Genomic DNA, 12,610 nt, shown 5'->3' with positions numbered 1-12,610 from the left:
GGATCAATGAAGTTTGTCTAATATTTGTTCTAAATTGTATTGGGATTTTAATTTTACGATTTTAACTATGCAACTGTTTTAGGAGGTAGTTTGAACCTTGCTGAGACCAGTGCGTAGTGTTGTGTCCTTGGGCAATACACCACTTAACACTTACTACCTATTTATGAATGTAATCAAAGAGAAATTTAACATCAGTTTTTGACATTTAGCATCATAGACCATGTTATATTTCATTTTCTTTCCTAGTTTCTGTGTAATCCTTTGTTTTTTTTGCCTTGCAAAATTGAAATGTATATCAAAAATGTCATCAGTTACTTTAACAGCATTATAAATATGTCAACCAAACATCGCTTGATGTGCTTCTTGCATTCATGTGATGTGTTAAAATGTCCTCTCAGCAGATACCACTGCTGACGGTAGCGCTCCATGCCCTATATAACTTCAAACTGAACGTATACAAGGGGAAATAATGAAACATAAAGTAAATGAATGTTTAGTTGGAGGTACTGTTTGTTTTGGTTCCTGGCTGGTTTTCAAAATGGAGGCCTGACTGTTTCAGCTGCCTGCACCCTGATCACCCATTTCAATAATCAATCAATGCTGCATGCTAACGAGACAATTGAACTAATGAATATTCAGGAATGAGATGATATGCCAAGGGAGAATTCTCACATGGGGGGCCGTTTAGAAAGTTGAATGGCAAATTAAAGGCACTGTACTGTAAAAACAGAATTAATTTTAAGTTCACTTTAAACAGTTTGCAGTGGTCCAAAGTTATCCCTAACTTACCTTATGTGCTTCGAGCATACTAATTATTCACCGCGATGAGTTAATAAGTGCTTTTCACAACTTTCAGAGGACAGAGTGGAGTTTTGCTGTCATCTAACAACAACAAGCAGGCTAACAGTGCACTTCTTGATTATTGGACAATAAAACGCTTTCTAATTAGATGCAGACAGCACGCAGCTGATTTATTTCGTCCCCAAGAGCTGCTTATACAATATATTTGCACTGGGACAAGACATATTTTGCTCAAATTCATGGGAAAAATTGGGCCTTTAATGTTCAACTTCCGTGCTTAGATGTTGAATAATGGCACCGCTTTCTGAAGATATTGTGAAAAAAAGACTAAAGTAAAGTAAGCTAAGCTCAGTAATTACAGAGATATTAACCATAACTATAGGAATTTTGATGCCATGAGAATACAGTACAACCTATTCATTATTAGTGGATGGAATTGTATAGTGGAAAGGAGTTCAAAAATGGGATATAGTATATACAAATATAGTTGGAAGTTAATATAGATCCCCATATTTTGAATTCAAACTGTCCAGCTATCCACATTTCCTTAAAAGTATTTTCTAGTTTAATGTCATTGAGTAGTTTTGTGTCAGTTTAGCCCATGAGGTTAAGTTTATTTTCATATATATTTTGTTTTAGGTGGTCCATCTGAGGGGAAGCTGTTGCCTGGCGATGAGATTATAATGATCAATGATGAGCCTGTGAGTTCTGCTCCCAGAGAAAGAGTCATCGACCTGGTCAGGTAAACAGCACACACCAGAACACACCTGGACACAACTGAACACGCCTGGGCACACCTGGGCACACCTTGACACACCTGGACACACCTGGGCACACCTAGATACACCTTGACACACCTGGACATACCCGGACACACCTGGGCACACCTGGACACACCTGGGCACACCTAGATACACCTTTACACACCTGGACATACCTGGACATACCTGGGCACACCTGGACACACATGGACATACCTGGACATACCTGGGCACACCTGGACACACATGGACATACCTGGGCACACCTAGATACACTTGGACACACCTGGATACACCTGGGCACACAAGGACACACCTGGACACACAAGGACACACTTGGACACACTTGGACACACAAAGACCTGCCTGGACACACAAGGACACACTTGGACACACAAAGACACAGCTGGGCACACCTGGACACACCTTCATATAGGCCTGTCACGATAATTACTAGGGAATGGGAGGATATGGATTTTTAATTTTTTTTACTGATACTGATATTTGATCTTTCTCTTGTTACTGGGACCGATAACCAATATTTGCCAATGCCAGTATTTTGTTTTTTAAATCCCTAACAAGGCCCACAAATTTGTCTTAAGTCAAAGTAAAGATCACAAATAAACTATTCAAAATGATAATAAAATATATTTATTTGGGTATAAAGTAATTTGTTGCATATTTGTGTAAAAATACAGCCATATAACACTCTCTTTTGAGGCAGTGATCTGTTCAAAATGAGCACACAGACAATGGAGCAGTGCAAAAAAATATTGGCATTGAATATTGAAACAAATTTGGACGATACCGACACTAGAACCTATATGTATATTTTCTTTGTACTAGTGGGGAATTTTTGGATTTTTCTGTACTATGACTATGTGACTATGATGAGATTCGAGCTGAAGAGAGTTGAATAGTGATATGCAGCTCTGTGATACTTTATGACCAAATTCAGCTTAACCATAATGTTAAGGCAGTTTTAGTTTATAATGCTGCTGTTAACAATCCATATCTGCCGAATGGACCACTTATTAAAGTTAAAGCAACACTTTCTGGAGGTGACTTGTTCCCTGCTTGATTCCATGGAAATAGAAAGTCAAAGCCATATTATGGAACATTGTGTACTGTGGCTTTAAGTTTCCACAAATTCAAATAGCTTTTACTTATTTTTGTCTCATTCCTTTAATGAGCATTACAGTGTGTTTGCCAAATCTCTCACTGGTTAGTGAATCTGAAATTATGTGCAGACGGCAGCAGTATTTGGACTAAAATCTATAATTATACATTTCTACAAACACATTACATCACTTCTTTTCTTTCTTTGTTTTTAGGAGCTGCAAAGAATCCATATTACTGACTGTTGTCCAGCCGTATCCTGTAAGTACTTTTTATTCATTTTAAGCCTCATGGTCATCTTACATAGCCATAAATCATATAAATATGTTACAATGGGCACATTTTACAAGCAATAGCCTATGCCTGTTTGTTCAATGCTTCATGGGCCCTACATTTTCAGCGGGAAAGAGCTTTTGAACATATACTAGAACCAGACACCTTCTCGTTAAAGGGTAAATACATACTGTAATGGTTGTAGTCCTAGTTTAGACCTGTTTTTGTGCTAGTCTTTCAGTCTTTACTCCAACATTAGTCCTGGTTTAGTCTTGGAGCAGATTTAGACCTGGTTTAGTCAGTGGTTAGTATTCCTGTAGTCCTACTGAAGCTCTTACTGCTTTCTTTACCTGGAATATTCCACAGTACGGCATTAGAATTATGTATTTTGCATTTATTCAATTACGGATGTTTTTATTACTTACCTGCTTGCCTTCATGGAGATATGTTTAATGCCGTACTGGAACATTACATTACATTATTCAAACAATAACATCCTCACTCAACCAGAAAAGTTACGCAGTGGACCTTTAACTTTGTCCTAGTTTCATATTATCCAGCTCTAATCATTTCTGCTGCTCTAGACGAAATGTATACACGAACACTATCTATTTATACAACATGTTTATCTCTCTCTTTTTGTCCATCTGTGCATCTCTTCTTCACCTCCTTACCCTTTTTCAGTCCCCCAAATCGGCGTTTATCAGTGCCGCTAAAAAAGCCATGCTCAAGACAAATCCCGTCAAAGTGCGCTTTGCTGAGGAGGTCATCATCAATGGACAAGTCCCAGTAAGTCTTCCTCCTTCCTCCTCCTCTTTTTCTTCCTCATCTTTACACGTTTATCATATTATATGGGATTTCATGGGCAGTGCCAGATGGTTATCTATCACATACCAGCATGTCCTCTCACATATTACACTGCACCTGTTTAGGCTTAAGTTGTTTGGACAATTTGAATAATCTGTAGACATGTTTTTGCAGTGCAGTTTGTCATTGATGGAAATGGCAGTACAGAATGCATATATAAAGACTGGAGAGCGTATTGAAGACATGTGTAACACTCAGGGAAAAGTGGACTAATGTGTAGTTTCTAATCTAATCTAATGCTGCCATGTTTTATTAACCGAAGCCAAAATGAGTCAAATAAGCCGTACATATTTTACAAACTGTATTAACATTTCAAAAGCAAGTAAAGACTATTTTCGTCCTGTTTGCAAAAGCACATTAGATACAACAACACAAACCCTAGGCAAGGTAAGGCAAGCGTATTTTTAGAGCACAATTCGTACACAGTAATCCAAAGTGCTATACCGAATAAGAATGACATTAAAATAAAATATGTGTGCAAGTTGGGGCAGGGATATTTTTACAATTTGTGAATTTATAAAGCTCATATTTAAAGATTGATTTTGACGTTAGTAGTTGGCAACCCTGTAGTGGTTATTATACTTGAAGTCTGAATGTATTCTGTCGACTGCCATGTTGTCATCCAGGCAAGCTCAGTACAGCAGATGTGTGTGTTGTGATGTTTAATTTAAATGTTTATTGTGTAACTTTTCTGGTGGAAGGTCTGGCCTCTGCTTGTCTCCATGGAGATATTATTACTTTGCTTGGATAGTTCCACAGTAAACTTCTATCATGTATATATTCAATTGAATGCATTCTCACTGTGAACGGGGTCGCCTCTCCACAGTTCTGCCCTGTAACTTCGCACTTGCTTGTCTCCATGGAGATGCAATAACCTATCCATGAAGTCAAGCAGGTAGCAGACCTCACCACCGGAAAAGTTACCTAGTCCATCTTGAACTTATTTGTACTTTGCAAGAAACAGACTAAAACTAGAATTAAGAAACTAGACAATTATCAGACAATACACCACCTACAGTATGTGATTAAATTCTTTCTTAGGATAGATAAAAAGATTAGACAGCACAAAAATCAATTTATTTCTAGCTCCTGTTATATGCAAAGTGAAGAGACTAAAACACCAAAGCTAAATCTTATCAATATGTGCTTCCTACTAGTGTTGTGACGATACTAAAATTTCAAATGAGTATCTAGTTTTAATATTGATTAGTATCTGATTTCTGATACTTCTGACATCCCTACTGTCTAGTTAATTCACTAAATGTGTTATCTTTTTCAGAACCCAGTAAAGGACAACTCCCTCCTGTTCATGCCAAATGTGCTGAAAGTTTACCTGGAGAACGGGCAGACCAAATCATTTCGTTTCGACAACAGTACGTCTATTAAGGTTAGTGTCTCATCCCGAGGCCGCCCCAGGCCTAAATGAACGAAACCAGAGTCTACAGAGCATGGATAATTAGAGCAAACGCATTTCATTTCATTTCGTTTCCAAATTGTTCCTTGCTGCTTTCCACTCTCCATAACTCCACGAGACTTCTCACTGGAATTTAATTACCGTCTAAGGCTGTCAATTTTGCTTATTCAAATAGGGTTTAACATGCTCCCATGCGTCTTGTTTACAAAGCAATAAGTCTTATGCAATGTTTTTCCAAGTAAAATTGTGATTAGCTTTAGCGTATCTTTTACATTGACTTTTCCCTGTTACCAACTGGCGTACATATAGGGCAGTGATTTGCAAATTGAAAATATATTTATGTTTATAGTCATAATAAAGAATGAAGAAAGACTTATGGTACTTCATAGTGACTACTTACTTAAGGGGTTGAGCTTAGGGGTTAGGGTATTATTTAAAGAGGAGGTATTTTACTTTTATGGGGGTTTAACTGCTAACACGTAATATATTTAGTCACTTCCCCTTCAGAGCAATATCACAACACAATCAGTGTGCATCCGACTAATGAAACTAATGCACGTCGTGTCAGGTTTGTGAAGTTGTTTACAGTTTTGTGTCATGTTTTTGTATATTTATGGAGATGTGGGAGCATGGGTGATTTAGGCTTGTGGGCTGAACATTGCGCAGAATCGTACTGCTAACTGTAAGGAGGGTTTGAATAGGGCCCAGGAGAGATCACTAAATTACTCAAACATGCATGGATAACATCTAAAACATCTTTGAACATGTTTTTGATGAGGCAAGAACATTATAACATTACAGAAAGAAATAATTGATTTTGCATCATTTCCAAATAAAAGTTCTTTGCAATAGACTAGTGTGTTTACAGTTTGACATATTTCGGTAGTCTTCTGCATCCTTATTCAGAAGAGTCACGTGATGTTACGTTGATGTGTTTTGCCAGCTGATTTACGTAGATTTTGGTCCCATTCTCCAACCTCCGCTGGTAGAGGACAGCATCTCAGGTCCTTGAAAGTTGATAGGCCCCTTGTCCCTGTTTACTATCCTGTGGGCTCGTTTCCAGATCTCAATGGCCTCCTTAATCCAATGCTTGTGTTTGTTGTCCTTCCCACTTATTACATTATTAACACATTGTTCTGTTAAAAAGAACCTTTATTTGGATATAATATCAGAAATAATATAAGACCGAAATCAACCTCTTTGAAGTGATTGTGCAAAATACCCCCTCTTTAAGTAGTATAAGCCTGAATTATAAAATAAATTATAAATTATATAAATATTTATATTACGCAACTGATTGTAAAACGTTCTATACCTCACAATACATTTAAATTGGAATGACTTTGACCAAGGGGCAATTTTCAAAGCAGCTGAACAGGGGGGCACAGACAACAAGAGAAGCTAATTATAATTGCAAAGAGTGATGAAAGTTTAAAATAGCAAAGTGAATGAAGAGCTGCAATAATACATAAAAAGGAGATTGCGAAATATATTAAATTATATTAAATGTAACTACTCTGAGTTCCTAGGTTTATTAAATGTGTGTTATGTAACTTTTCTGGTAGAACGTCTGCCACCTGATGTTTTTCTATAGAAATGTTATTGCATTTGTTCAGTTACAGGTGTTTTATTGCTACAATTTACTATTAAAAACATGCATTTGTAGCATTGTTATCAGGCTTACCTCTCCACACATCTGACCTGTGACTTGGTCTGGTGACATAACCTGCTTGTCGCCATGGAGATAAGCTTGTTTAATATTGTTTAATATTGTGAAGCACTACTCTAGGCAAAGCACTGAGCAATGAGGACAAGCAAGTGGTAGAATAGTGCACCTTTAAAGAAGACATATTATGGTTGCTTCTGCTGTATAGTTGGAATCTATGACAACCGTGGATCATTATGTTATAATTTGGACATGGGTGTACAATATACCGGTGGCAGTGAAAATGGGGTAGATCAGTCTTGAAACTTTAAGAGGGTAAACGAGAAGAGGGACAACTATAACACGGTTAAAAGATCTAAAAAGTCCATTTGCAGAACAGGTCCGCTTTAAATTATACAGCAGCTCATTATCGTTGGTTGAGCGGACAGATCCACGGACCTACAGGTTGGCGGTGCAATTCCAGCTCCCACAGATGAATGCTGTTGTTGTGTCCTTGGGCAAGACACTTAACCCACCTCACCCCAGTGTCTGTGTACACTGGTGTATGAATGTGTGTGTGAATGGGTGAGTGGTTCCTTGATGTAAAGAGCTTTGAGTATCTAAAATATTGCCATTTATCATATCTAACCACGCCAAAATTCAGTATTTTATTTATTTATTTATTTTATAAATGCTTTCCAAATGTGTTTAATTTTGCTGACCTTTCTGTCTGTTTTTCCCTTCTCTGTGGCCTCTGTAGGATGTGATTCTGACCCTACAGGAGAAGCTGTCAATCAAATGCATAGAGCACTTCTCCCTGATGCTGGAGCAGAGGGCAGAGGGCGGGACCAGACTACTACTGCTGCACGAACAGGAAATGCTCACTCAGGTTTAAACTGTTTATTGCATTTTGATTATTTAAAGCATCTACCTCTTTGCACAACCCACATCATAAAACATTGTAATTGCTGGGTTTCAGATTAATTCACAACATTGTGTAGACCGTATATTATCTAATACAGATGGGGTTTCTAAAATGAATATTGTTAAAATGCAGATTTGTGTTGTAATGCAGTGAGTTCTTCGGTGTAGAAATTAATAGAAACGATCAGGTTCAACATTTGTGCCACCTAGAAATCTCTTTGGAAATAAATCCGTTTAATGTCAAACTGTGGAACATTGCAGGCAAAGGAATAACAGCTCCATGGAGACAAGCAGACAAGTGACACAGTGCACCTTAAAAAAAAGTTAGAACAAAGGCAACAAAATCCTGGAAGATTAAGAGTTAAAAATGTCTAATGACTAATGCAACGTAAAGGATCTTTGTACTATATAAAATCATATGCATTATTATTATTATTATTATTATTATTATTATTATTCATGTTTTTGTTGTCTCATTCCTAATTTAGCTTATCTGTTAATTAGTTCCATTTCAAATCATATGATATTTTGCATAAGACTCCCAAGTTGTTTTGTTTTGTTTTGTCCCTCTCTGTATTCAAACTGCATTTCAAAGCCTCTGTCATTTATCACCACTGGCACAGCAGGCGACGGTTAGCTAGCATCACACCGCACGTTTAGCCGCAACGGGCGCTACATGCTAATGAGAGAGGGAAAGAGAGATGGAGAGGGCGGAAGAGAGAGGGAGCCCAGACAGAAGGAGACACACAGAGAAGAAGAGAGATAAAGAGAGGGATGGTGGGGTGTACATAAAGACAAGTGGGAAAGAGAGAGACAGAAGGAGACAGAGAGAAAGACAGAGGAGAGAAGAAGAGAGGCTCAGAGATAAAGGGAGGGAGGGTGGGGTTATATAAGGAGAGAGAGAGAGGAGAAGAGAGGACAGAGGTCAAGAGACAGAAGAGAGAGAGGACAAGAGAAAGGAGAGGAGTACATAAAGAGGGAGAGGATAAGAGAGGAAGAGAGAGAGATAAGAGAAGAAGAGAGACTCAGAGATAAAGAGAGGGAGGGTGGGGGTACGTAAGGAGAGAGAGGAGAAGAGAGGACAGAGGTCAAGAGACAGAAGAGAGAGAGGACAAGAGAAAGGAGAGGAGTACATAAAGAGGGAGAGGATAAGAGAGGAAGAGAGAGAGATAAGAGAAGAAGAGAGACTCAGAGATAAAGAGAGGGAGGGTGGGGGTACGTAAGGAGGGAGAGGAGAAGAGAGGACAGAGGTCAAGAGACATAAGGAGAGACAGAAGAGAGAGGGAGAAGAGAAAGGAGAGTGGTACATAAAGAGGGAGAGGATAAGAGAGAAAGAGAGAGAGGAGGGAAGAAGAGAGCGATAAAGAGAGGGAGGGTGGGGTATATAAGGAGAGAGAGGAGAAGAGAGGACAGAGGTCAAGAGACAAAAGAGAGAGGGAGAAGATAAAGGAGAGCAGTACATAAAGAGGAAAACAGAGATAACAGAGGAAAAGAGAGAGAGGAGAGAAGAAGAGAGACTGTGAGATTGAGGGTTTGGGGGCAAGGAAACAGGGGGTCCAGAAAGAAAGAGGGAGAGTGTTGGGGGCAAGAAGAGAGAGAAAATGGAAGAGATACAGAGAGAGGGGAGGAGATGAGAGAGAGAGAGAGAGAGAGAATCAAGAGAAAGACAGCGAGGAAGGTTGGGATGGAGAGAGGGAGAACTAAAGAGATAGAGAGAGGTGAGGGAAGAAGATAGACATAAAGAAAGAGGGAGAGAAAGGAGGGGGGGCAGGAGCAGAAGAGGACAGGATTGATATTCAACACACAGGATTCAGATGTGAGAATGGATTTTCAGGAGACACTTTGACTTGAATAAAAGACTGAATAAAGCCTCGAAATGAGGGTTAGCCGGAGGTAATGTCTAAGGATCACAATGATGGGTTAGTATCCTCCACCAGAAAAGTTACACAGTGCAGCTTTAAAAGTGCACTATACATATGCAAGTTTTCTGGTGGAGGGTCTGCCACCTTCTTGTCTCCGTGGAGATGTATTGCTTGCTAAGGTATTTTTGAGCAGTATAACACCTGTGACTGAATAAAGGCCAAATCAATAAGTTTAGTGGAACTGGAACATTTTTTTTTGTTTTGTTTTTTACTTGGGTTGTATTTATTGCTCTAAAAAACTTTATTTGGCCTGGAGGACGGCCTTCTTCTGCTTGTGTCCATGGAAATGTTGTCCCTTTGGCTGTAATATTCAACATTATGGCATAAAACTTATCTCTCTCCATGAATAATGTTTTGAAGTGTGGTTTTAACTTTCTATTTCCATTGAATTATGCAAATGATGTGCCTCCTCCAGAAAGTTACATGCTGTAGCTTTAAATAAATCTTGTACTTGTAATAAACTGAAAACCTCCCTCCTTCTATATTAACGACTACAAAGTTTGTGTCTGTCTGTATGTTAGGCTATATAAAGTCTAAGCGCTAGATACGTTTAGTGGAACATTCCAGGAAAAGCAATAACATCTCCATAGAGACGTGCAGGTTAAACACTGCACCTTTAAATAAATCTTGCACTTGTAATAAACTGCAAACCTCTCTCCTTCTGTATAAATGACAGTAAAGAGTATATCTTTCCCTCTGCTTTTCCCTCAGGTGACTCAGCGGCCCGGCTCAGATAAGATGAAGTGTTTCTTTCGGATCAGTTTTATGCCTCGGGACCCGGTGGAGCTGCTGAGGAGAGACGCAGTGGCTTTTGAATACCTCTATGTACAGGTAAAGATGCTAGCGCAAAAACAGCTCATGCTATTTCAATGCAATCGTTGTTTCATTGAGATGTGGAGAGATTAAATAATAACACATTTTAAAAAAAACAACAATGCAGTTAATGTCATTATTTTGGTAATTATCATGCACCAAATAGTGAACTGTGATTGTAAAGCACTGACCAATAAGATAACATGTGTTCAGTAACAAAGCTGTAATGGCCCGTGTTTTTAGTCTATTCAACTGGGCCTTAAAGTTTTGTTTTATGCCATACCACTTGATTAGCTGCATATTTTTAGTAAGGCCTTAAAAATCTCCTTGTATCTCAAACTCCTCTTTTGTCCCAAGTTTAGTCCGGGTTTAGTTTTGGTTTGGTCTAAGTTCTGTTCTGGGTTTAGTTCTGTTTTAGTTCTGATTTATTTCTGGTTTAGTCTTGGTTCTGTCCTTGTTTTGCCTTGATTTAGGCCTGGTTAAATCCTGGTTTAGTTCTGTTTTACTCCTGGTTTAGTCTCAGTTTAGTCCTGGTTTAGTCCTGGTTTTGTGTCAGTTTAGTTCTGGTTTAGCCCTGGTTTAGTCCCAGTTTAGTCTCAGTTTGGACTTGGTTTAGTCCTGGTTCAGTTTTGCTTTAGTATTGATTAATTCTGGTTTAGTCTCAATTTAGTCCTGGTTTAGTCTTGTCTTAGTCTGGTTTAGTCCAGGTTTAGTCCTGGTTTAGTCTTGTCTTAGTCTGGTTTAATCCAGGTTTAGTCCTGGTTTAGTTCTGGTTTATTCCAGGTTTAGTCCTGGCTTAGTTTTGGTTTAGTCTTGGTTTATTCCTGGTTTAGTCTCAATTTAGTCCTGGTTTAGTTCTGGTGTAGTTTCAGTTTAGTCCTGGTTTAATTCTGGTTTAGTCTTGGTTTAGTTCTGCTTTAGTTCTCATTTTAGTCCTGTTTTTGTTGTGGTTTAGTCTTGGTTTAGTCCTGTTTACGTCTTGGTTTTGTCTTGATTTAGGTCTGCTTAAATCCTGGTTTAGTCCTGGTTTAGTCCTGGTTTAATTCTGCTTTGGTCCTGGTTTAGTCCTGGTTTAGTCCTGGTTTAGTCCTGGTTTAATTCTGCTTTGGTCCTGGTTTAGTCCTGGTTTAGTCCTGGTTTAGACCTGGTTTAATTCTGCTTTGGTCCTGCTTTGGTCCTGGTTTAGTCCTGGTTTAGTCCTGGTTTAGTCCTGGTTTAGTCCTGGTTTAGTCCTGGTTTAGTCCTGGTTTAATTCTGCTTTGGTCCTGGTTTAGTCCTGGTTTAGTCCTGGTTTAGTCCTGGTTTAATTCTGCTTTGGTCCTGGTTCTGTTAAACTGTGTTAAAGATTGAGAGGATCTGACAGGCAGAGGGAGCTGTTCTATAGTCTGGACACGGCCACAGAAAAGGCTCTGTCACCTTTGGTCTTGAGCCTGGTCTTGCCAGGCCTCTCGTGTCAGAGTTAACACCAAATTATTCCATAAAATCCGATTGAATACCCTCAAATCCATAAAACTGAAGCCAGTGTTTTCAGGTAATCTCTAGTGATTATGAGATTAACACACAAATGACTCAGCAGTGTGAGTTTAATCCTTTGCCAATTAAATCCATTATTTCTTAATATTATGACATAAACAGGGATTTCAGTTATAATTAGTCTGTTAATCCGCTTTTCATGTCAGGGATCACGATTTTCTCTTTTTCAACTTTTTTTGGCCGGTATTTGACTTTGCTTACTTAACTTACTGTACAAGCTAAAAAGAACGATACAGCAGAAAGTATTTTTTAAACAACAAATCAATTACCAGAAAAACACAAAATTATGTCACTGATTATTTATATATTTGTAATTATAATCTTAGGGATAAACAAAGCAAAAAGTTTATAAAAATTGATGTATTAACAACCGGGATCCACTGAATCAGCTTTTTCTGTTCCGATACCAATCCTGATACTGCTATATTATTATAGTATTTAAGTATATCCTGACACATGATATCAACCGATACCAGTGTAGAGGCTGAAAACAGAAAAATTTATAACAGCTTTAAACAAAAATAAAATAAGACAAAAC

At 38.4% G+C, this 12,610-nt stretch overlaps 1 protein-coding gene across 1 annotated transcript in view; it reads left to right on the top strand.

The window, feature by feature from the left end:
- The window catches only part of LOC117384244 (FERM and PDZ domain-containing protein 4-like), a 92,154-nt gene that overhangs the window by 61,338 nt on the left and 18,206 nt on the right, over positions 1-12,610 (top strand). Inside the window, exons 4-9 of the mRNA XM_055228309.1 lie at positions 1,441-1,543; positions 2,897-2,942; positions 3,639-3,743; positions 5,101-5,208; positions 7,641-7,769; positions 10,438-10,557. Coding sequence (XP_055084284.1) covers positions 1,441-1,543; positions 2,897-2,942; positions 3,639-3,743; positions 5,101-5,208; positions 7,641-7,769; positions 10,438-10,557 — 611 coding nt within the window. The remainder of the gene's footprint in view (positions 1-1,440; positions 1,544-2,896; positions 2,943-3,638; positions 3,744-5,100; positions 5,209-7,640; positions 7,770-10,437; positions 10,558-12,610) is intronic.

The sequence above is a fragment of the Periophthalmus magnuspinnatus genome, chromosome 2 (genome assembly GCF_009829125.3).
Source record: "Periophthalmus magnuspinnatus isolate fPerMag1 chromosome 2, fPerMag1.2.pri, whole genome shotgun sequence".
Lineage (NCBI taxonomy): Eukaryota > Metazoa > Chordata > Actinopteri > Gobiiformes > Gobiidae > Periophthalmus > Periophthalmus magnuspinnatus.
Note: the sequence above shows the minus strand (reverse complement) of the source record. Positions and strands in the feature narration are given on the sequence as shown.